This window comes from Hyposmocoma kahamanoa, unplaced genomic scaffold (genome assembly GCF_003589595.1).
Source record: "Hyposmocoma kahamanoa isolate Upper Pololo Valley unplaced genomic scaffold, ASM358959v1 88, whole genome shotgun sequence".
NCBI lineage: Eukaryota > Metazoa > Arthropoda > Insecta > Lepidoptera > Cosmopterigidae > Hyposmocoma > Hyposmocoma kahamanoa.
The window spans coordinates 4,703,896-4,729,434 of record NW_020654466.1 but is presented as its reverse complement, the minus strand read 5'-3'; the positions used below and the strand labels follow the sequence as shown (position 1 = coordinate 4,729,434).

General features: G+C 37.2%; 1 protein-coding gene across 2 annotated transcripts in view; it reads right to left on the bottom strand.

The window, feature by feature from the left end:
* LOC113235623 (zinc finger protein 420) overlaps positions 1-25,359 on the bottom strand; it is a 30,341-nt gene extending 4,982 nt beyond the window's left edge. Inside the window, exons 1-15 of one of the 2 annotated variants that reach the window (XM_026471402.1) lie at positions 25,169-25,359; positions 24,761-24,902; positions 23,010-23,226; positions 22,224-22,522; positions 20,512-20,665; positions 9,127-9,284; positions 8,024-8,167; positions 6,020-6,207; positions 4,931-5,087; positions 2,895-3,017; positions 2,300-2,374; positions 1,537-1,623; positions 1,246-1,375; positions 942-1,006; positions 745-842 (exon numbers count right to left, since the gene is read on the bottom strand). In XM_026471402.1, coding sequence (XP_026327187.1) covers positions 745-842; positions 942-1,006; positions 1,246-1,375; positions 1,537-1,623; positions 2,300-2,374; positions 2,895-3,017; positions 4,931-5,087; positions 6,020-6,207; positions 8,024-8,167; positions 9,127-9,284; positions 20,512-20,665; positions 22,224-22,522; positions 23,010-23,226; positions 24,761-24,902; positions 25,169-25,191 — 2,060 coding nt within the window. In that variant the 5' untranslated portion in view covers positions 25,192-25,359. The remainder of the gene's footprint in view (positions 1-744; positions 843-941; positions 1,007-1,245; positions 1,376-1,536; positions 1,624-2,299; positions 2,375-2,894; positions 3,018-4,930; positions 5,088-6,019; positions 6,208-8,023; positions 8,168-9,126; positions 9,285-20,511; positions 20,666-22,223; positions 22,523-23,009; positions 23,227-24,760; positions 24,903-25,168) is intronic. The other variant, XM_026471403.1, reaches the window with a different exon arrangement.
* Between the last annotated feature and the right edge of the window lie 180 nt (positions 25,360-25,539).

Sequence of the window (25,539 nt, the reverse complement as noted above, 5' to 3'; positions counted from 1 at the left end):
CTGTATCGCGGGTGCCATGGACACAAATATACAACCTCGAACTACACCCAAACTCACTAGAGAAATTAATATAGGACATACAAATCATTCTCCCAGCCCGGGAATCGTACCCGGGACCTCTGCGTGGCAGTCCGGCACGGTAACCGTTCGGCCACGGAGGCAGTTGACGAAATTTTATTGTGTTGTAAATGACACGCCTGTCCATAACAGTTGCTGTACCACTCAGTGCTATAAATCTCAAAGATCTGAGGGGCATTGCCACTGCGCCCGTCACCCTGAGACATACTTGACAAGTGTCATGCCTGTAATTTCACCATTTCACATTCTAAATCGTACCATGGAAATAACTTTATTATTCGTGGTAAAGGGGACGGTGTGCGTCCAGCTCTAGAAACACTTAAGAAACAATGTAGATTATAAAAACACGAGGCAAATTACTAGAATAGTTGACCTCCTATGATGTGCTTATGCGTCCAGCTCTAGAAATAGTTAAAAAACAATGTAGATTGTACATACACGAGGCGAATTACTATACTCCATTCACCGAAACGAGTTGGTAGAGCGCTATCCCTCTCGCACAAAATTTTAACTGTGATTGGTCGGCGATAATGACTAAGGCAGTGTACACAGTGCGAATATAGAATAGTTTACCTCCTGTGATGGGTTTATGTGGTCCAGCTCTAGAAACACTTAAAAAACAATGTAGATTGCAAATACACGAGGCACACTGCTAGAATATTTTACCTCCTATGATGTGCTAGTAAACCGTGTTTAGCTGCAAAGCCTTTGCCACAATCAACACAGAAGTGAATCTTCGGCCGTGGTGGAGCTATGTGATGGTTCTGCAACGACAAATACATAATTAGAACACGTCTTTTTCATAATAAACACATTGATTTTGTTCAATGTTATTGTTGAAATAATAAACGAAGTACACTCACTGTTGCTATCACTTGCGTATGAACGACATTACTGGGGTTCGATGAGATTATCTGTATCGGTTGGTCTGAAAAAAAAATGATATATAACGTCCGTCCTTTACGGTACCAAAGGCACTTTTGTAATCAAACCTAAGTACGATTCCGTTCCACTTTGACAGAAATATTATTCATTAGTTATATTCAGAATTGTATATTCTAGGTTGTGATGGACATAATACGTTTTTATGTCGTCAAAGGAGATTTAACACGAAGACGATTGAAAAGGGGCGAAAAAGCCCGCGGCTAATGAGCGAAGGGTACTGACTGTGCTGCTGCGTGTGCGCATGCGCGTGCGCAGCCACGATGCCGGGCTGCAGCGCGGCCGTGAGCGCGCACAGGTCCGTCACGCACGTGCGGTCGCCCGCGTGCAGGCGCACGTGCAGCGACATCGCTTCCTGCGAACAGTCCCAGTCATTAGTACAGAGCGGTTCATCACCACTGTTCGCTGCCACGCGTTAATTATACACAATCTCCTTTAATTTTCATTACACTTTATTCAGTTGCAGAAAATCAAACTCGTGAAATCTGGTAATGGATTCTATTCAATCGAACCAACCTTCGTATTGAAGCAAGAGCCGCATTCGGGGCATGAATAACCCGCCGAAGCCTTCTCAGCCACTATCTGACCGTCCGCGCCTATCACCTAAAAAAACAAAACACATTTATTTACACTACATCTGACAAAAAAATAGTAAATTACTCTATAGTCATAGTTTACGTTCAAAGTTTAATCAGTTGTTTCATAATTATTTTTCGACTCGTTTTTAAGATAATGACAAATACAAAAATATAATCAGATATACAGAGTGTCCGGCACGCTGGCCCAATATGGGTTGGGGGCTTCACACGTTTTCCGAGGGTTGTGAATCTTCTTCGACATGCTCGTTTCATCACGATGTTTTCCTTCACCGAAAGGCTCATGGTAAATTTCAAATTAAATATTGCACAAAAAAACAGGCGGGAGTTATAGAGACATAATTTTTGATAGGTTTGATTTTATAAAATTTATCCAACTTCTGCTGTCCCGATTTTTCTGTGAAATCATCTTTATCAAAAGCAGAATATATCAGCATTAAAACAGATCGAATCAGTTTCATGAAGGGATCATTTACAACGGGCATCAAGCGTTGGGCTACCGTGACGGACTACTGTCAAAACCTCCTCGGACCAAATTTGTACTTGTAATTAAAATTATAATCAAATTGATTCACAAAACAAAACAACTTCAGCAAGAAACTTAGATAATCTGACTTTTGTTCGGTGAAAACAAAAACACAGAATACAATAGAAATATTATAAAATTTAAAGCTTTATCGCACCTGTACTATCTGCGGCTTGAATTCGTCCGTCTTAATAACACTCTGTTGGATTTGTTGCGCCTGCTGTTCGGTGAACTAAACGTACAGAAATGGAATGTCAAACAAAATGGCGCGTGAGATTGATTGGAAATTAGTTCTACGGGATTCAATGTACGAGAGGCGATCATGCGTTCAATTCTGTTTGCTAAGTATCATTTGGATCGACGCGGTCGCAGTGCCTTTTACATGTATCATGCCTTCAAATGTAAGACGTTATAAGAAACGTAAAGCGTGAACGTGGACGAGTGAACGCGTGCCAACCTTGTGTGGGAATCTACTATACTTAGTTTTTTTCGACGTAAAACAGTAATTGAAATTAATATTATCAGATTGGAGATCATTTGATGTTACACATATTTAACACACTTCTGCGAACAAGTCTTTACGAATGTGGGAGGCAAGTGTTCTATAAGAATGCAATTTCTTAATGCATTTTAAATTTAAAAATCAAAAGGGCTTAACATTAAAATTGGTATATAAATTATAACGCCATTCCGCAGCGTAGTTCCACGTTCAAACGTCGCTAGTGAGACACAGTCCTTAAGTGGAAACGTACCTGAACAATCTGCGGTTTAAAATCGTCCGTTTTAATGACCGTTTGCTGCACTTGTTGTTGCGCTTGTTGTTGTGCTTGTTGCGCGGCCTGCTGCGCTTGTTGCTGAGCTTGTTGTTGCTGTACCTGTGTGTGTTATATTCATACATCGAAATTGTCAGGCAAGAATAAACGTGCCATCTAGTGCCAGGGCTAGGTCGGTGGCTTTCGAGAATGCTATTCTTGCCTACGTCAAACATGTAATTGTGGCACTTCACTTTGCTGTTTGTATTTGCAAATTTGATATATTTGGCCAACTATCAGCGTTGTGTTGATAGTCTGACAAAGTATTTGTTTGCTGTGTTCGATAAATATGCTCCCGGACACATAATTCGAGACATCATGTATTTTCTAAATGCCCTTAGCTTAAACAATGCTTGACTGATCAAGAACTATTATGCAACTTTGAAACTGGTATACTAAACGTCGCTTCCTTAAGTCCTTATTGAAAATTTGAATTTAAAAAACCGGAGAAACCTTTTTCGTCGATGTTAACTATATTTTTTATCCTAGCCCTTTAAGGATAAAAATGCAAGGTGGCTCGAATTGTGTCCGCGAGTATATATAGACCTCTGTATCAATTTCGATAACAGCGACTCTTTGATATTAGTTCCTATCGTGGGCACACGCCCTAATATGATACGCCATACCGAATTTTGTCTTAAATGTCCGATCACAAACAGAGCAATAAAGTTAGCCTGCAAAGTTGAAAGTATAGGTACAGGAGGGCTTAGATCTCTCTCTACGTATGTCTCTCGTCAAAAAGTACAGCAAACCCCAAACACGCGTTGCCACACGCTTGTCGGTTTCTTGTCGGATTACAAAGAGGACAAATGAACAAATGCACAAGAAACCCTCCACGCTACAGACAACTGCTAGCTTTTTTTAAAACATTTTAGGAAAATACACTATCTATTTATATAATTATAGTTATATAACATGAGTTATCAAATGCTATTGGCGAATTTCCACCACGAAGTATTTGTGTCTTTGTTATTAGACGCCTTATGTGTAGATAATAATCACATTTATAGGGTCAGCGGATTAAGTAAAAAAAATGCTTAATTTTTTAATGTATAATTATATATATTTTGTGTTGTTTATAGTGTTGGAAGATGTGAAGAAAATGGTAGATTTGAAAAAGACGCCATTAGAATTAAAGTTAGGAATTGAAATTAATGAAGTAAGTTTAAATGGATGATGTTGGATTTTGATTTTCGTGCTTAAGTCCACCGAACCTAGATTTGTCAGTATCTGTATGTTTACCTGTACGTCATATATTTTTTCAAGTACATACAACAAATACCCAACAGCGAATACAAATATCCATGTGAAATGCCGCCATAAAGTTGGCGTATTTGGCAAGCATAGCCGTGGAATCGTATATCGACCCAAAGTTGCCATTTTTACTACTATATTACTATTTTTACCCAATCACAATAAAATTTTTAATAATATGGGGCGATGCTACCAATGATCGATATTTTAAGGGAAGTGTATCTTTAAATATGAAATACATCTTTTTTGTTTTAAAACATATATCAATAGTAATTAGTTTAGTAGACAAATGTAATCCTCAAGAAATATGCCGTAGTATGTTTCATAAAAAAAACTGTTACAATTACTACTAAAAAAAACCTAAACTAGAATTTCTCTAAATCTCCAGAAATGAATACCAAAAATCCACTAATTAACTAATCAGTAATTGACACTCACCAATAATGAACAAACGAACACTCAGTAATATGATAGAAAATTTTGTCCTAAATCTTATTAGAAATTAATTTCAAAAAAGATGTCAAACAGTGGTGCTTGTAGATCACTGGCGCCTCCACCAGCAGTGGAATGAATTTAAAAAATACCATTTTGGTTTGGAGTCACTATTCCTTAAAAACAGCGACTATATTGATACTTGATGTTACTGATAAGATCTAATATCTCCAGTGAAACAAATACATCTGAACTTAATCGCTATAGTAGATCCAACAGGTTTTTCTCACCTGCTGTTGTACTTGTTGTTGCGTTTGTTGTTGTTGCGTAGATTGATTCGACGACAGGCAGTGCCGTGTCATTTTACAGTGCTGTTGTAATTCTACCTTGCATTTAAACGCCTCTCCGCATTCTAGGCACGCCACTACTCCTTCGCCTGTGTGGAGTCTGAAAATGAAATTAAAGAGGTTAAAGAGAAAAAATTTTAGTTACATAAATCATTCATCAATTGTAAAATTATTAGTGAATGATTGCTTAACAATAAAATACCTTCATATAAAAAACAGTGTTTGCATAGGCGTGATACGGCTGCTGCACGACACAAAGACGCTATAATTATATATACTTACAGGTGACTTTTTAGTCACCATCCAAATTTTTTCTATACAATACATTAGATATATACTGAGGGTTGTATTCCAGAACTGTACTCAATGCTCAAATCAGGATTTGAGCAGACTTGAGTATGATTTCAAGCACTGGAAATACAATCCTAATGGCAAGGACTTGAGTATGATTTTCAGTGCTTACTGCAATACTCAAGTCCTGACTTGAGTATTGAGTAGAGTTCTGGAACACGACCCTAAGACTCCATTTTGAAAAGCAATTGGTAGGTCAAAACAAATATAAAATATTTTGATCAGAAACAAGTTCAGTCAACCGTGACCATGGGACTTGTAAAGGGCTCGAAACGTTGGTTTGTTTTAAAAAACAAATATACGCGGTTTAAATCTGGAAAAATAGTTTCATTTCCTAAGTGTTTCAATTCAGGTCAATTTAAAAAAAAGTCAAAATATTAAAATCTGGATGGTGACTAAAGTCGTCCCGTACACAAGTACACGTTTATCTCGCTCTATTCTTCGCGTTGCTCCCTTGCCAAGGAAGCATTTCAAGACACGATTTCGTGAGCACGAATATGGTTTTAAATAATCGATTCATAACCAATAAGACACTACTGAAGAACGATAAATCCGTTAAATATCTAAGTTACTTCTGAACCACGACATAGTGACATAGGTATTATCATCGATATGTTTTAACAACACGTATTCATTAAATTTTTATTGTGATAAGTTTTTCAAATTTGATGTGTTACTAACTTCATATGCGTAACGAGCGTGCGCTTCTGCAGGAACTCTTTCCCGCAGACGGGACACGCGTGCGGTACACGACCGTGCACACGGCCGTGGTTGACGAGCTGGAACTTGCGCGCGAACGCCACGCCGCAGTCCGGGCACACGAACGGTGACAACGAACCGTGGAAGCGACTGTGCATGACTAAATGCTCCTGTAATTGTATATTAAATGTTGACACCCACGCTCAAATAATCTGACGGGCACTGTGTATCGAGTACATAACCTGAAATAGAGACGAAATAAAGGCCATCCATCCTTGGCAACTCATCAGACAAATGGGCCCTTACATCACTTTTAAATATCAACTCTCGTTTGCGCTGAAATCACAAATTAGAAAGCTGAAATAGTACAGCGCCAACAACTGACCCATGTGTATGTCTCCGTATCTTCCAAAAATATTCTGTATTTATTGTAATAAAGTCTCTAACAATGGGGGGGCTTCCATTCAATGGTGTGGGAAAACAGCAAAACATCTAATTACAAAACAAACGGAATCACATTTCATCGGTAATTAAATATGTAATTTTTCAATTTTCGTCCATCCAACTGATCGATTTGAAGTGAAACTATTGCCGACACCCGTCAATTGTTCCGAATTCGGGCTGGCCAATCGGAGCGCAGTTGTCACCGTAATGATTTGGCAGAATAGTTTTCAAACAAATAAATGACATTTCTTCTCTATTTCTGATAATATACTCGATGGCACTTCGACTACGCCAGTCATCCTGACACAAAGTTGACAAGTCACATGTGCACGTAATTTCACTAGCACCCTTAACCCTTGAAAACCGCAGTAATACTCAAATTTTTTATTGATTGGCGGCAGAAATACACTATATATAGTTTATATATATAGTCGATATATATATATATATATATATAGTTACGCAGCAGCACTTACCTGGACGAAGGCTAAATGTTGAAAATGTGATGGCAACAGCTAATATTGCCGTTTCTTTTTAACTTCTAGATTTTTGAATGCGTGTATTCATTTTATTTTTCAAGTAATTTTGTTTATTTTTTTGACATGATAGGTAATTAGCTCTTCTGCACACCGCACAACTATTGTGTGGAGAGGAAAGAGAGTGGTTCGTTCAACGTGTTGTTGAAACAACCACTGCCCTAGCCTCCTCTACCCTGCCTGTCTAGAATATGCATCTTCACACTTTGTTTAAAGGAAAATCAAGGCAAAATTAATTTTAGTTCCAAGAAATAAAAAAGTTAGTAACAGTTACTAGATTAGTGTCGTATAATGTTTACAATAGAAAGAATATTTCAATGCGTCATGCAAGTACCTAATACGGTGCCGATGGTCGAGTTCGGTGGGAGCGGAATATCTTCTTACCCTCAATATACGTGTTTATTAATGAAATTACGATAATTATACTCCGTCCAACCATTTAATAATTAAAAAAAAAAGGTCCCTAATTATTGACATAGAACCATCGTGCAACCATAGATGAAAAATGCAATACTTCCTGCCTGGACTCTTGTATTTTTAAATTTTAGTGAAGCGACGTGCTTTTTTTTTCTTTAGCTCCGATATTTATCGAGCCTACAGATTATGTGACGAAGATTGTTCAAGTTGATAAATTTTGATACCTGTCTAATAAATTATAATGAAATGAAATAAATTATAATAAATTCTTATTGTTTATTATAATGAATAGTCGGATTCATCTCCATGAGAACGGGAATCACCAGTTGAATCCTCATTAACATTAATTATTAATTCTTGAGTACACAAATTGTCAAACGCACCATCACGATTCCAATCTGACAATATCTTATTTTTGGAACCCGCGCACATTTATGATTAAAACTTCTTCATAAATTAAATCGATTATTATAAAAAATCGACTCGGAAACGCTTTAGGACATCATTAAGTGATTAAAATGCGAGCTGTCAAAAGTTAAATCAATGGTTGGAAGAAGTATATAAGCGGTGAGATGATAGCTATACAGACCTTCTGCGCAAAGCTCTCGCCGCAATCGGAACAGACGTACGGTCTTTCGCCGGCGTGGTACTTGCTGTGCGTGACCAGATGCCGCTTCAAAGGGAACCCGCGGCCACACTCGCCGCACACGAACGGCCGCTCGCGACTGTGCACCTGTCATCAAACTTTTCCATTTAACACACACGTAACGCTGGTAAGCACTAATTTAAGAAGTTCAACAATCTCTGACAAGTTTCCTCTTTCCCTATTAAAGCAAATGAAAATAATTTATCAAACTTCAGTCTAAAGTATGAACGTTTTCTTAGTGTGGACATACCCATTACGTCCTCATTCCATGTAAAATTTCTTTTTTTAGTGTTTATTTTCCAAACATTCCAGAATATAGGTTGTCTCATGTTTATTTTTTAAATGGCTATAGAAACACAATCACACTATTACTTTTTGGGACAATCATTTGTAACAAAAAATTATATTTATTTATTTGTTTGTCGCAAATGTACTCAAATTTCAATAAATAATACATATATTGAAATATTCCGTCCATATAGTTCCGAGAATTCCCAGGATTTGTAGAAGGGAAAGTCCACATTATTCTTTAGTTTAGCTAAATTAGCTCCCTCAATTCCGGTCTCTGATAACAACGCACACACTCATAGCCTAGCACTAGGGAAACATAGACAATTACAAATTACACCCAAACTCACGAGAGAAATAAATGTAGGCCATGCAAATATTTCTCCCGGCCCGGGAATAGAACCCCGGATCACCACGTGGCAGTCCAGCACGGTAACCGTTCGGTCACGGAGACAAACTGCCAGTACTTTAATCTTTCCATATTCAAGTTAGAGTGTTGTACCCAGCTTCCTTTTCTTTTTCTAACATCATCTAATGCTTCATAAATGTACGCTATTTTTAATTGATACATTACACTATACGACAAACACTTAAAAGCGACTGACAACCCCCAAAATTACGATCAGCCTCACCCTAACACCGCACAATATACTGCGTCTGCGCAAACCTCTCATATCCACAGACCATCTTAGAGCATTTCTTGCATGTATTTGAGAAGTTATGGAGATACTACAAAAAGGTAGCATGGTCTTACTCACCCTTGAATGTGTGACAAGGTGGTGCTTAAGCGTAAAGGCCATCTTACACTCGTGGCAGCGGTACGGCCTTTCCGCTGAGTGTAACAGCAAATGCGTGTTTAGGCAGTGCTTTCGGGCGAACGCTTTGCCGCAATGAGCGCACACGTGAGGTCGTTCACCTGCAATTACATAACTTATGTGATATTTGCTTATAATTGAAGAATAACTAAAATGTATAATTATTAATACAAAGATCGAACACTCAGAAAAAATTTCTTCGATCCGGCCGGATTCGAACCGTCGTCTTCTAGCATACCGTGCCAGACACTATGCCAACTAAACCAAACAAACCAGCGCCACAACCTAGCTTACGGCTGTGGTTAAAGCTGAATGAGGCACTTTTGCTTGCGCAGTCTTTATATTTTGTTTATTGCTTTGTTTTTTTTGTATTTTTTAATTCTTTTTATTTTGTTTTGTTTGTGTCAATATTATTAATCTCTTTTTTGTTTAGCAACGTCACGTTGCAATAAATGTTTTTCTATACTATTCTAAATTTAATAAAACAAACAACGCACACACTCACAGCCCCGCAAGCGAAACCCTGTATTGAGGGTGCCATGGACACACATATAGGTAGACAACCACAAATTACACCCAAATTCACGAGAGAAATAAATGTAGATCATACAAATATTTCTCCAGGCTTGGGAATCGAACCCGAGACCTCTCCATGGCAGTCCAGCCTGTTAACCTTTCGATCACGGAGGCAGTACAAACAAAATCAGGTCATGCGTTTGGTAGTACAGCTGTAGCTCCTGTTGCTTATAAAGAGTAAAATACAGTTTATGTGCTTGTACGTCAAGGAATTTGGTAGTTTTCTTTAACGAGAAGTATTAATAATAATAAATAATAAAATTGTTTATTCAGTAACATAATGTACAGAGAAAACTAAAGACTACTTATGCGATTTAATGTCAAAATAACACATGTACCTGAACTAGGAAATTCCTGTATTTCAGGTAAAAAGTACTACTAATTATAAATGTGGATACTATTAATATTATAAATACTTTTTAGGAGAATCTTATGAAATAAAATTAAACAATTAAATAATAAATTGCCAATAAAAAAATAAAAAAATAAATAAAAAATGTACACTTAAACAAGACAACATTTAATTTACGATAATAAATAAATTCTCTGTATCCTCATAGGACATATTTTGAAGAGCTTCTTGGAGAATTTTCTTTACCTTAAAGCAACAGAAATTATAAATGGAATATTTGGCGTTTAATTTATTGTACAAAAATGGTCCAAGAAACACAAAAAATCTTGAAATAAAAGTATGTTTTGATGATATAATTTTGGGGCAGACAATATCTTTTCGTCTTTTATTAGTGTTTTCAGTAATATATGGGAGCAATACGTGCTGTTTGAGGACTGTGGACTTAATGAATAATTGCCTTACAGTTAATACTTTACATGACTTATACAGAAGGTCAGTGGGGTAACGGAAAGGGCGGTAGGTAGAAACCTTTAGGACAGCTCGCTGGGCTCTTTCAATGATTAGTAAAGTAATTTTAGCTATACCACCCCATGATGTAATGCAGTAAGTAATTAATGATTGGCATAATCCATAATAAACTTGCCTGATTATTTTAAAATCAGCAGAAACGCGTAGTTTTTTAAACACAAACATTAACTTACGGAGTCGGGCGCTTAGTGCTTCGATATGGTGTTTAAAGGATAGGATGTCATCTAATATAACACCTAAATACTTTATCTTGTTAGTAATAGCAATGTCTGGACATTTACACAGGTTGTTAGTAGGGTCAAAACAATGGTGAGCATATAGTTTAGGGTTAGATATAAATGACTTTGATTTCCGCATATGGAATTGCATAAAACAAGTTTTATCCGTATTTAGTGTTAGCAAATGATGTTGGAGCCAGTTATTTACTATATTGAATCCACGCTGTGCATAGTCGTATACCTCCTTGTCAGAGTTTGCAGAAAAGAGTAGAACAGTATCATCAGCATAGGATATGATCTTTCCACCTTGTAAATCTAGGTTACAAAGGTCATTAATGTAAATAAGAAAAAGTGTTGGTCCTAAAATACTTCCTTGAGGAATTCCAAATGAAGTGCACTTCAGATCAGAACTGTGAATGTCACCTATTTTAACACATTGGGATCGGTCCTCCAGGTAGTTTTCGAGTAATTTAAGCTGTATGCCCCTTATACCAAGCGATTCAAGCTTCTGTAACAGCACAGGGATGTAAACTGTATCAAAAGCCTTCGCTAGGTCTAGAAAAATACCCACAGTTTTGTTACCCTTGTCTAGTTCCCTTGCTACAAAATTCGTAAGGTGATGCACGGCGTCAGATGTCGATAATTTAGATCTAAAACCGAACTGTGTTTTAGATAATATGGAATGTCTCTCCAAATACAAGACAAGTCTATTGTTAATAAGTTTTTCTAATATTTTAGATATTGCTGGCAGTAACGAAATAGGTCTATAATTAGTTATTTGTTCTTGGTTACCAGATTTATGTACCGGGACCACAACAGCTTTTTTTAAACACGTGGGGAATATTCCTTTTGTTAAACATTTTTGCAAAATGACCGTAAGCGGTTGACAATGAGTTTCGTAAATCTTCCCGAAAATCACACTTCTATACGATGATTATAGTAGTAGGGTAGTACTGCCACCTTACCTATTTCTGCCGCTAAGCAGTATTGTCAGCACATATTTTTTTATTGTCTCTAGAGACGAAATGTCATTTAATTTGTTTGAAAACTATTCTGCCATATCATTACTGTGACAACTGCGCTCCGATTGGCTAGCCCGAGTTCAAAACAATTGACGGGTGTCGTCAATGGGTGTCGTCAACTGTTTCACTTCAAATACCAGTTAACTTGAGCTTTGCTATAATGGACGAAAATTGCAAAATTACATATTTAATATTTAATTACCGATGAAACTTGATTCCGTTTGTTTTGTAATTAGATGTTTTGCTGTTTTTCCTACACTACCGAATAGAACAGCACGGCATTGTTACAGATATATCTTTATTACAATAAATACAGAATATTTTTTGGAATATACGGAGACGTACACACAGGTCTGTAGTTGGCCAGTCTATATTTCAAAGCAAACGAGAGTTGATATTTATAAGAGCTGTATCGCTAATTTGTTACCAGGAATATATGGCCCTTATTTCGTCTCTATTTCTGGTTATATACTCGATGTGTAATCATTACTGTGTTCCGGTTTTGAAGGGTAAGGGGTGCTGGTGAAATTACCGGCACATGGGACTTGTCAACTTATGTCTCAAGGTGACGGGCACAGTGGCAATGCCCGTCAGATCTTTGTAATTTAAAGCTCTGAGTGGCACTGTAACTGTAATGGACAGGCGTGTAGCTTACCATCAGGCGCACGACTTGTCCGTTCCGTCACTTAATGTTATAAAAATAAAAATAAAATATTAGGGGTTAAAGTATGAAATTGCCGTTTTATTGCAATAGGTTCTTTGAATTTTCATAGAATCTTCATGGTTTGAGGTTTTCGAATGAAACTTTTTTCAAATGGTTTCTGTGATTTTTTTTTTTTTTTAATTTGAAACATTTGAATATCGACTTTCAATTGTTTTTGTTATTCAATTTAGACAAGAAAGATGGATACTGCGAAAATTCGAGTGATTTTTGAATACGAGTTCCGACGCGGAACTAACGCGGCAGAAACAGCCCGCAATATCAATGCTGCGTTTGGAGAGGGGTCTACTATAATAATGAACGCACCGTGCGATTTTGGTTTAAACGCTTTCGTGATGGAAATTTCGACTTAAAGAACGAGCCACGAGGAAGACCGCCCACACAGGTGAATAACGATGAATTAAGAGAGATAGTGGAAGCCGATCCTAGTCAAACTACCCAGGAATTAGCGGCATGGTTTAACGTTACCTTTCCCACAATATTGACTCACTTGCGTCAAATCAATAAAATAAAAAAATACGAAAAATGGGTGCCTCATGATTTGACTGATCTGCAGAAAGAAACGCGTGTTGAAACTTGTGTTGCCTTGTTGAACCGGTACAGAAATGAAGGAATATTGGATCGAATTGTAACATGTGATGAAAAGTGGATTCTTTATGATAACCGGAAAAGAAAAATGCAATGGCTGACCCCAGGTCAAATGCCACAACAGTGTCCTAAAGCAAAACTTACCAATAAAAAGGTAATGGTAACTGTTTGGTGGTCTCAGCATGGTGTTATTCACTATAGTTTTCTCCGATCTGGTCAAGCAATAACGGCAGATGTCTATTGTGCCGAACTCCGAACCATGTTGACAAAACTAGCAGTAAAACAGCCCCGACTCATGAATCGATCTTCACCATTATTGCTCCACGACAACGCGAGACCTCACACAGCACGAGAAACCATTTTGACCCTTCAGGAACTGCAGCTAGAAAACATTCGTCATCCTCCGTATTCACCAGACCTTGCTCCAACGGACTACCATTTTTTTCGTGATTTGGACAATTATCTACGTGACAAGAAGTTTTCTTCCCAGGAGGCAGTACAAAATGCTTTCACACAGTTTGTGCAGTCTAGATCGTCGGAGTTCTATCGCAAAGGCATTAATAACCTTCCCATTAGATGGCAGCAATGTATAGATAATATAGGCAACTGTTTTGATTAAATACATTTGTTAAAAATTTAAAAAATAAACAATTTAGATTTTCAGTACAAATCGGCAATTTCATACTTTAACCCCTATTATTTCACTGCCGTAGCAAATGTAAATTATTCAAATATAACAATGGCGACATTACGGTTAAAATAATTATTTATCATCTTCAAACGTCATAATTACAACTTTGAATAAAATAAATTAGTTACATTTTTTAAATTATACTGAAGGCCTAAGTCTGGATTATATTTAAATGAAACTCAAATGACTAATTAGTACTTAACGAGACTGGTATCTACAACTACCAGTTTTATAGTTTCTTTACGTTGAGCAACATGTAGCCGACAAAAAGATATTTAATATAAATAGATAGATATAATCCACGTATAGATAGCTTTAAATTAATATAGTTCACGTAATATCAAATGTACTGATTCGACCGATTAGCAATAAGAGATTAACTACTTTATTGTAAAAAATAAAGTAGATAATTCCGTCTCCGAATCCTGATATCAGGGATAGATGGCATGTTTCACAAAAAAATAATTTGTATCTGAGTGAGAGAGGTGGTATGTATTAACTCGGTTTTTATTTGATGTGGCTTAACTTCATGCCTTTTAATCACACCTTATAACAAATATGTTCCTCTAAAATTTCGTCACGTCACACACCCACGGCACTATTCAGCTTCTATTATCTCTGTGTAAGGCTTCTGTAGTTTATTTTGATATAATAATACACCGAATATATTTTATTCAATTATGTAAAATATAACATTCAAAACTTCAAACTGGATTATCTTTTCATTCCAGACTTCTCACAATAGCAAACCTAAAACCAAATTTTCTTAGGAATTTAAACTCAATATTTTCACATATTTATCATAAACAGACATATACAAACTATGTGAATAAAAATTTATATGGGAGTTCGCCATTGTTCATTAAAACACAATCCAGTGCGGCGAAATTTACAACTACGTTAACCGAGTGCGATTCAAGTACTACAGACCTTGAGACTTTTCTAATCTATTTATGACGTAATTGACAACAATACTTATACGGATCAAAATGTACTCATTAAGCTGATGTATTGACAGCTTATTTTCATCACAATACCTGTCACTGCTGCACAAGGGTCTCAATATGGAAGAGGTTCAGACCATAGACTACCACATATGTCTAATTTGGGAATTTCAACCTTGTTTGGGCGCAGTAAACTTTCTTTGACAAACAGGTTTAATCATTATGTTTTCTTTCTTCATTAACGAGATGTATAGCTAACAAACATTCACAGATAAACGCAACTTAAAAATTAAAGACTAAGCATTGAGTAGAGTTCTGGAATACGACCCTTAGAATAGTATGTAGTAGAGCTCCTTGTGAAGAGTTCGTCCAGAGATGTACTGCCATCTTACCCATTTTTGCCACCAAGCAATAATGTGATCATAATTGCGGTATCATTTTGAAGGATAAGGGGTGCTGGTGAAATTACAGGCACACGGGACTTGTCAAATTATGTCTCAGGGTGACGGGCGCAGTGGCAGTGCCCCTCAAATCTTTGTGATTTAAAACTCGAGTGGAACTGCAACTGTTATGGACAGGCGTGTCGCTTACCACCAGGCGCACGACTTATTTGTCCCGTCAATTAGTGTCATAAACAAAAAATAAATAAAGTCATGGGCACACGCAGCAACGAAGATTTAAGCAAACGACCTCCTTAATTAGGAAGCGTTGTTCCGTTGGGCAACCATTTCTTATTTTAGTACAATCTAATTGATCGCTGTTGCCAGCTGTACTTATGTGATTCACGGTTGAGCATACCGCGTCACACATGATCGCGCGCGGAATTATCATTCGATCACAAAGCGGCGATTCCCCCGGCTTGTATGAGTCAAATCGCCTTAATATTGCTAATAAGTGTTAAATAGCAATCTAATAACTAGTATTATCACTAAAGTCTACAGTTTAGATTATTTATTGCTCAAATATAATGTTACAGTAAAATTGCACACGTCAATCGTCACAAAAAATACAACATGATTCTAAAGTAAACAATTCATTCATAATAATATTGTTATAATTAAAAGTTCCTTCAAAAGGAAAAGGATTTTTTTCTAAATATTCGATCTTTATATTAATAATTACAACAAACTAGTGGAGTAATTTCACAAAAAATAATTAAATATTAATTTTATAAATATTGTTGCCAAAATACAAACTAAAATTTAAAAAAAATATTGAATCTTATTACGAACAATAGGATTATTTTTATCTATACATAATACTTAATTTTCATGATACCAAGTGGTGGGACGAACAAGTCTTGCAACACCTGGTGGTAAACGACACGCCTGTCCATAGCAGTTGCAGTGCCACTCAGAGCTTTAAATCGCACAGGTTTGAGGGGCACTGGTACTGCGCCCGTCACCTTGAGACATAAGTTAACAAGTCCCATGTGCCTGTAATTTCACCAGCACCTTTATCCTTTAAAACCGGAACGCGGGTGTTCACATTACTGCTTGGCACAGGAATAGGTAAAGGCGAAAAAATAAATTAGTTACTGTCAGATTTGATACGTAGGCATCTTTGCAAATGCACAAATGATCTACTCACCTCCTCTCTATTCCTATCCTAAAAAACGCACTGATTTGAGGGTAGGATATTCCCCGTTTTGACGGGCCCTGTTGCAACTACGCCGCGCTAGCGAACGGTCGCTTTTGACGCGATATCACCGTAGCAGTTGTCCAATGGCAATACGGAAAATCATCTTAGCATCTCATCTGTCTGTGAGAGACCAGAGTGGGCGGCGCGACAACCCCTTAACACCTGGGCATACGCATAAACACCAGCGACCGACACATCTATCGAGGGAACAACTCAAGGTCAGTCAGTGCGTTCACCCTACCCCATTTTGGCCCCGTCAGTTACATTTTTTAAATTATACTAAAGGCCTGTCTAAGTCTGGGCGTACTGTTTCACAAGGGGCTCTACTGCTACTTATCCATTTATAAACGAAAATATATGTTATATTAGTTTCATTCAGTTTTTTCCTTTTTTATTTTCAAAGTCATCTCAATTTCACAATTTTTAGTTAAGGCAGTGTTTTGTGTGCGAAATTATATTACAAATATTCTTCATCAAGGCTCGTCATAAAGTTGATAATGATAACAAATACATGACACGAGGAAATAGTACAAAATTATGTCATGAAATAAAAATTAATAAAAATAATATAGCAAAGGAAAAATAGTCCGGCGACGCCCTTTACAGGTCCCATGGTCACGGTTAACTGTCACGGTGGTCAGTCAACCGTGACCATGGGAGCTGTAAAGGGCCCGAAACGTCGGATTGTTTGAAAAAACAAATATACGCTATTTAAATCCGGAAAAATAGTTTCATTTCCTATGTGTAACAATCGCGAAAACCTAAGAACTCGTTATAATATAGCAAAATACTCAATAGCATTACATTTGAAGTTATGTATAAACAACGTAACAAAAAGGTTAAAAATTTTCAAGGCTTAGACGAGCACGTGGCCATAATGATACGCCTTTGTCTAGTAAATGCCTACTCCCTCTAGCCTTGAGAAGCTCCAAATACTAGCTTTCATTAAACACGTACAGTAAAGTAGAATAGTAGAGTAGCATGTTAGTAGCAGTAGACCTCCTTGTGAAAGAGTTCCCCGCTGGAAGTACTGCCACTTCAACCATTTCGGCTGCCAAGCAGTTATGGTCACATAACTGCCTTCCGGTTTTAAAGGTGTTGGTGAAGTTGCATGCACATGGAACTTGTCAACTTATTGTCTCAAGGTGACGGGCGCAGTGGCAGTGCCCCTAAGATCTTTGCGATTTAAAGCTTTGAGTGGCACTGCAACTGCTATGAACAGGCGTGTCGCTTACCACCAGGCCCACGACTTGTTATACATAAAAAAAATCGAGTTTCACGCTCGCTAACGAATGTCGACTTTCATGGTTAAACTAACCAGTTCGATTTATAATACTCAGTCCGAGAGTATATTTTAAAAATTTAAGTTAACCTTGTGCAAGGCAGATGGACGCTGCGAGGAAGGCGACTGTGTTTAAAATATTCTATATGCAAACAACACATTTTTACATTGAGGCGTTAAGTCGACGATAACCTTCGCAAAGAAATAGCGTTTTAATTTGAAAGATTTTCCCTTCCCGGAATAGTTTTTTTCGATAAAGTTTCTCTGCGCTGTGAAAATGTTCATGCACATGAAAAATCCAACTCCTTTTTTGCAACATGACAAATTCTTACGAGTAAAACGGGAAGAACGTCAGTTTAAGTGAGATTAACTGTTTTTTTTCTTGTTAATATAGAAACAGAGCGGACAGGGAGACAGCGTGAGTAAGATTGGTAATATTGTAGTTTAAATATCTTTTGTTTATTAAATGTAAATCAGCCGTCATCTTTTATTAACCGACTTCAAAAAAAAGGAGGAGGTTCTCAATTCGACTGTATATTTTTTTTGTTTCATGGATTTAGACTTGCTTTAGGCTTCATGTTCTCTGTCCTCTCTAATTATGAACTTGGTACACTATCGCGCCCATCACGTCCACTAACGTAGGTAAAGATTTATCTTTGCCAGCCATTCAATCTTTTCACCAGTCGTTTTTAACCGAATTTAAAAAAAAGGAGGAAAATGTCAATTCGTCTGTATGTTTTTTTTTGTATTTATGTTACGCGATAACTCCGGTGTTTGTGAACCCATTTCCATGATTCTTTTTTGTTGGAAAGAGGGTACCTCCATAGTGGTCCCATTTAATCCCATTTTTATGAATAGACCGTAAATTTTATTATAAGGAGCAATTATTTTTATAGTTGATTTTGCTATTCTCCAATTCAAGGCGTTTTTCTCTCTCAATATACTTTGAGTAGCGAGAACCGATTTTTATTATCTCCTGTGTCAAGTCCCGTATAGTGGCGAACTAGGGGATGAATCCGGGTATGCTCCAATTTCCGGTAACCGATTTCAACAAAACTTGGCAAATTATGATTATTATTTATACATGATTATTTGTAAAATAGTAACAATTCATCAAATTTAACTTTCATACAAAAATAACAATATTTCATAGATCGCTCTAAACAGTCCTCTCTGTGCGGTACGATGCAAAACCCAGGAGCGAACGTGGGGGTCGTCGAAAAAGACGCATGCTCGTTTGAACTTAAGCTTACTGCCAATTACAGATCTAAAAAGTGTCAGATAGTATAACAAAAACTTTAAGGCGATTAACACACTGCACCGCGCCCCGCAACGGTGCGCGAGACGCGGGATCACGCGCGCGGTAGCGGAGACGCAGGTCTGCGTCAAGACGCGGTTTAATCCGCGCGGGGGCAGCGGTCTAGCGGCTCCGCGGCACTTAAAGTACTCGCTTCGTAGTTGATTGCCGTAGTGACTGCACATGTAGCTGAGCTGACAAGAATGGTTAATAATACAGAATTCATTCAAGACGCTGCAGTTATACTGTCGATTGTTTTTGTTTACTCAAATAAAAAGACACCGAAGATAACATTCAACTACATTACAAAGATTTAAGAAAATATGAAGATTAATTTTTCAACTACACACGAATGTCAACTAAATCCTTTGATTATTTGTTAGGGAACATCCGAACGACAATTAGTAGTGCGGAGCGCAGTGTGCCATACCCTGCGGTTCGTCGCGCCCCTCCGCGCGGGAGCGCGGTGAAACCGCGCGCGCCGTTCTCCCGCGCGGAGAAGCTTTGTCAGTGTGTTCGGCGGCGCGTGTTTTCCATACAAACTGAGGTACTTCAGTACAACGTTAAAAAACGCAGCAGTGTTAATCGCCTAAAGTTTATTAAGTGTGTTATTGAATGTCATGTTTCACCACCATTATGTTAAGTTTTTTTTTGTGAAATTACTCCACTAGTTTTTTATAATTATTGAATACTATAAAAAATTCCTTCGATTTTTATCGAAAATTACGTCAAAACAATGGTTTTTTTTATATATGGTTGGTTCGATTTTCTGATGAGGCAAGCTACTTTTTAAGTCTTTGAATGCCATATAATTTACTTAAAGAAATAAAATATCCCTACCTACAATTTAAAAATTTGCATTAGTATATTATTATTTACAATTTAAAAAGCCGTTAACCAAGATTTTAATTTCCAAGTGCGTTTGAATTTGTGAATATTTAGTAGCACTTGCTCTCGCTAAAGGGAAAAGGGAAACATTGTAATAAAATCAGCATGTCGACAAAGGTTCTCAACCCCTGGAAAACGATTGAAATGTCCAACTCACACTGAGCCACAATTATGATCTTAAAACAGTAGATAACAACACGTATGTTGCTCTGATCCCAAGTAAGTAACTAAAGCACTTGTGTTATGGAAATCGGAAACAACGACGGTACCAAAACCACACAGACCCAAGTCAGAAAACTTGGGTCAGAAAACTTGACTTGAAAAGTTAGTTTCTGCATTGAACCAGTTGGGGATCAAACCCAGATCAAGACCTTAAAGATGGCGACACCATGAAAATCGGTGTGCAAGCCACTCGACCACGGAAGTTTTCGCCTTAAACTTCTCTTCAAAGAAAACGGGCTCAGCAGTGAGAAGTACAAGGCGTTCTTGATTAGGTTTTATTTCCCCATTTTGATTGACATGACATGATTTTGTTTATCGAGAACGAAAATTTTATCAAGAAATTTGAAACCTTGCATACCAGTATGAACCCTCGCGTGAGTAGTAAGATGGTGTTTGAGTAGGAACGATTTGCCGCACTCGTCGCATGAATAGGGTCGCTCCTTGACGGGCACGGGCGCGGACGTTGTCATCACAGCGTTCGTTGTCAGAAGCTCGGTCTGCGAATACACCGTCTGTCCGGTGGGAGGTTCTTAGTACTAATCTACACCAATTTACATGGAATAGGGTCGAAACACAAAACTGTGATGCTACAAGTTCGCACGACGCATCGCAGAAATCTACAAGTTCACACGACGCATCGGAGAAATCTACAAGCTTGCACGACGCATCGTAGAAATCTACGAGCTCGCACGATGCATTCCTGCGATGTTAAACTTCTTTGTATTTTTTTCCCACAGTTTATCAATAACAGCAGTGCAACACTCTTTTTAGGATACTTGTCGCTACCTAGTTTAAAAAATACGTTCAGGTGCCTTACCGTGAACTCTCATTACAGTTCAATATAGGTTCGTAACGCCAAAAAAAGCGGGATGGTGATATACACTTCATGTAGCGCTGTCTCACTAAAATTCATTTTAGGTCCTAAACTGAATCGTAATAAGAGTTCATGGTAAGGCCCCTGTACGGTTGACGATCATCGAAGGAATGATCATCTGAACCGTGGCAGTGAGACGTTTTGCTGCACGAAATCGCATCGCAGCTATTCGCGTCGCAGCTTTCTGCGTTGCGAATTCGCATCACGCCGACTCGCAGTTTTGTGTTTCGACCCTAAGTTAAGAGTATATACTATAGATTCTGCTTTGAATGGAATAAAATCAATTATTTCGCATTACTAGTGTCACAATACTACAATTTTAGGTATAATGTTAATGTATATTATGATCCTCACTAATATAAACAGTAACAAATAAAGGTGTCTACAGATCTGCTCGATTTTTGGCAATATTGTCGTTCGATATAGTGTGCTTTGAAGATCAATACGTGCCTATAAATTTGCGCGATTTTTGAAGATTGTTATTGTCACTCGATATACTGAGTTTTGACCGTATTTTTTTTTTCATCCTTTAAGCCTTAAAGGATGAAAAAACCTTAAACCTTACAGTTTAAGGTTTTGTCGATCACTTAGAGCTTGTCACCTAACAAACAAGATTTACTCAATTTTAACAAGGTTAAAAGGTAACAAATGTGTATGTGCCTGCTACTAATTTAAGTTACAAAATGTTGATCGACAAAAAATTCGACGGCGGTTGTCTCTTGTTTACACATTTACTCGATTTTGTCTGGCTACAAATAATCAAGTGACAGACCGAAGCTTAGACCGAAAACTTGAATATAGGCTAATACAGATCTTTACCTAATAGTTTTGACTTAATAACCGATTACATTATAAGAAAAAACACATGTCTTTCGCAATTCAACAGTCCTATAGCTGAAGTAGGTAGTTCATACATTTAGTATAGTATGTAGGGAAAATTTGCAAGTTAATAAATTAACTATAGGCACGGTGCGGTGCGGAATGCGTAGTCGTACTCACGCGTATTTCAACAAATGTTGAAATTTTTTAGATAACTTTGTGATGTCATATCTTAATATTTAGTACTACAAGAAAAAACACATTTTTTTTCTCCAAAGATCATATCATATCATAGTATTAAAATTTCTATGGTAATTAGTCACCTGTATATGTACAATATCACTTATAAATATACCAGAAATACATGTTAAACTTACTTTAGGTGAACTATTTGCAGTTCCAGGCTCCTGCTTCGCATGCAGCAGTTGATGGTGTTGCTGTTGCGGTTGATGGCTCGTAGTCTGTATTGTTTCTACTGTTTGCTGTGTAGTTGCCTCCGCCAAACTCTTCAGACTGCCATTCAACAAAGTGTGATTTAGTTGTGAAGCGTCTATGACTGGTGTTGTGATACCTTGTGCTTGTAATGCCCGCTTCATGAGAATCTCATTGCATTCTTCTGCAGTTAATTGAATCGGACCAAGTGGTGTCATGAATGGTTTCGATGCAAGGTTTGTTGCTGTAAAAAGTAAACAAGTTAAGATTTTCAACAAACTGTTTAAATAGAGGTAACAAATCAGTCTAGTTTACGAAACAAAGTTTTGTGTGTTTTGAGTGCAATAAACCTGCTGGTTTTTCCAGTCTTTGCAAGTACTGAAAATTAATAGTTAATCATTCTAGCCTTTTCAGAAGAACAACTGTACACAAAGGTAACAGTCACATATGCAGCGTTCTAAAAGAAAAAGAATGTATGTAGGTGAATATAAGCAAATACGATTGTAGTTAAAACAGGGAAATAAATAGACCTTGATAATGTTAAGAGGACTGATACAAATGACGAAGGAGAAAAAGATCCATCAGTAGTACAGCAAAGACGTTCATTGTCTCTGCCTTAGAGGAAGACACATAAGATGATATGTATGTATTGTACGTGAATTAATAGTATGTTAAATGGAACAATATTAAGTAGAATTCTTATATTTATCTTTAAACAAAAATACACTCACTATTAATAGTAGCAGTTTGATTCTGATGGACAACTCTATTAATAGGGGCTTCATTTAGCACAAACATGGCTCTTCTTGGAGTTCCAGGGGTGCCCGCAGTAACAACTCTTGTTACTGCTGTGCCTGTTGCATTTGACACAGCTACTACAGTGCCAACTTTTTCTTGCACCTGCGGTGTCTTGTGGGACATCACAGTTAGAGTGGTTTCTGGAGATACCTGTGAAAAGTTATATTTGATAAAATTTACACTTTCAAAACAATTAAATTTATTTTTTTCATTATAATTTTGTTTTGCATTTTTTTTAATACTTTTAAGATGATGAATTAACAAAGTAAACAAAAGTAAAATTAGTAAAATAAAGCTATGTAAAATTAGGGTTGTATTCCAGAACTCTACTCAATACTCAAGTCAGGACTTGAGTATTGCAGTGAGCACTGAAACTCATACTCAAGTCCTTGCCATTAGGGTCGTATTGCCAGTGCTTGAAATCGTACTCAAGTCTGCTCAAGTTCTGACTTGAGCATTGAGTCGAGTTCTGGAATACGAATCTTAGGGTCATATTCTAGAACTCTACTCAATGGTCAAGTCAGGACTTGAGTATTGCAGTGAGCACTGAAAATCATACTCAAACCCTTGCCATTAGGGTCGTATTTCCAGTGCTTGAAATCACACTCAAGTCTGCTAAGTCCTGACTTGAGCATTGAGTAGAGTTCTGGAATACGACCCTGAGACTACTATATGACTTAAGGTGGTCAAACAATGGTTAGACATTGTAAGTTTAGAGACAGATTTTTGCAAATTACTTAAGTAATAAAAATCACAATTTACCTCATAATAATAATGTACCAGACAATTACCACCAATTACCATGTCTCAAACTAGAAAATATCCTGCACTATGAGCACCAGAGCAACTAAATTCACTCCAGCCACAAACCCACAACCACCCAGACCAGAACTAATTAAGAAATACTCATTTTTCACTCCTATCAAGAATTGAAACTGGTAACATGTCATCTAACATCCACGATAAAAGTATTAATTACATAACATTTTTCTACTCAAATAATTTTGTTGACACTATATAATTCCGTCGAGGATTGTTCAATTATGCATAACTAGCATTTGATTATGAGTCTCTATTTTGGTAATTTAGTCGCCAAATCAGATCCACATTGAATGTCATGGCAACCAAATTAGTGTGATTTACAGGAATTTATTATTATCAGTTTGTAGAAAACATAAATTAATGCTTACTATGCAAAAATGAAAGTCATAGCCATTGAAATAATACAGTAACAATGCTTTTTACCCGTCTCCGATGATTTGACAATGTTGAAATTATAGCCACTATTTAGAACTGTTTTATTGCTTATTTGTATTTAATTTAAATATTACTTTACCAATACCTAATCTAGGTAAGCTCATTACAAAACTTATGTAGGAATTTCTTATCAGAACAATGTTACCACTGATAACAATAAACACAAAAACTAACTGTTACAACTATACAATACTGCCATGCTTACAGTTACAACTTGACCAACTACTACAGGGTCAAGTTAAAAGTGTGCAACTTAATACCTTTTAAGTAACTTTTGCACTTTGGCAATTATTCGATGTTGTCCATTTAGTGCATTATTTGAATTACATTGACCTGACCAAGAAATAATTTTAATACCAGGAAACATACAAAATTTCAGTGAAACATGAAGTAAACTTCGAAATGTTCCACAAGGAATTCGACTTACCGTGTTCCCGAGGGTGTAGCTTAGGCCGCTCGGGGTGTCAACCTCGCCCTTCGCCAAATCACCCGAGCTCGTAAACCACGAATACCCGAAGCCCGTCACATTACTCGTGGGCATACACATCTTGCCGCTAAAAAACTCTACACTACAAAAAAAACGAACTGACCAACACACATCCACTATTTTGATAGTAAACACGAGTCATAGTCATGACAGTTTTACAATTAATGATCATGTATGTACGCTTTCACAACTACTAACGCACAACGCACCCACCGAATAACTCGCCGAATACGCCGCAATTCCTACACAAATCGAACAAAATCACTGTCCCACGCGTACAGGAACCAATCTTGACCCGAAATATTCTTCCAAATTAGACTAATCAACTCAATATAAAAGGCGGCATACCACAACGACGCTACAGGGCACATCGACACGCTCAAAATTTCCGGGTTGCGGCACGTTATGTAACCTATTCAACTTGTTCTTTCGCTTCATAATGTCTTAAAAATACCAATTAACTCCGGAAAATCGCTACAATCAATATGATTTTCCGTTTTCACGCAAACATTAATTTTTATCGCACACACAAAAAACCGGACGCCATTTTATTGTTTATGGTATTATTTTTTTTAATTGGACTTGTGTTTGGCACTAGACTTAAGCATATATAAATTAATTCGGCAGTTTACAAAAAGTTCCATAATTTCAAAGTGAAGGATCAACGTCGACGCAAGCGTTTTAAATACTTATGCTACGTGTTGGTTAAATGAAAAGTC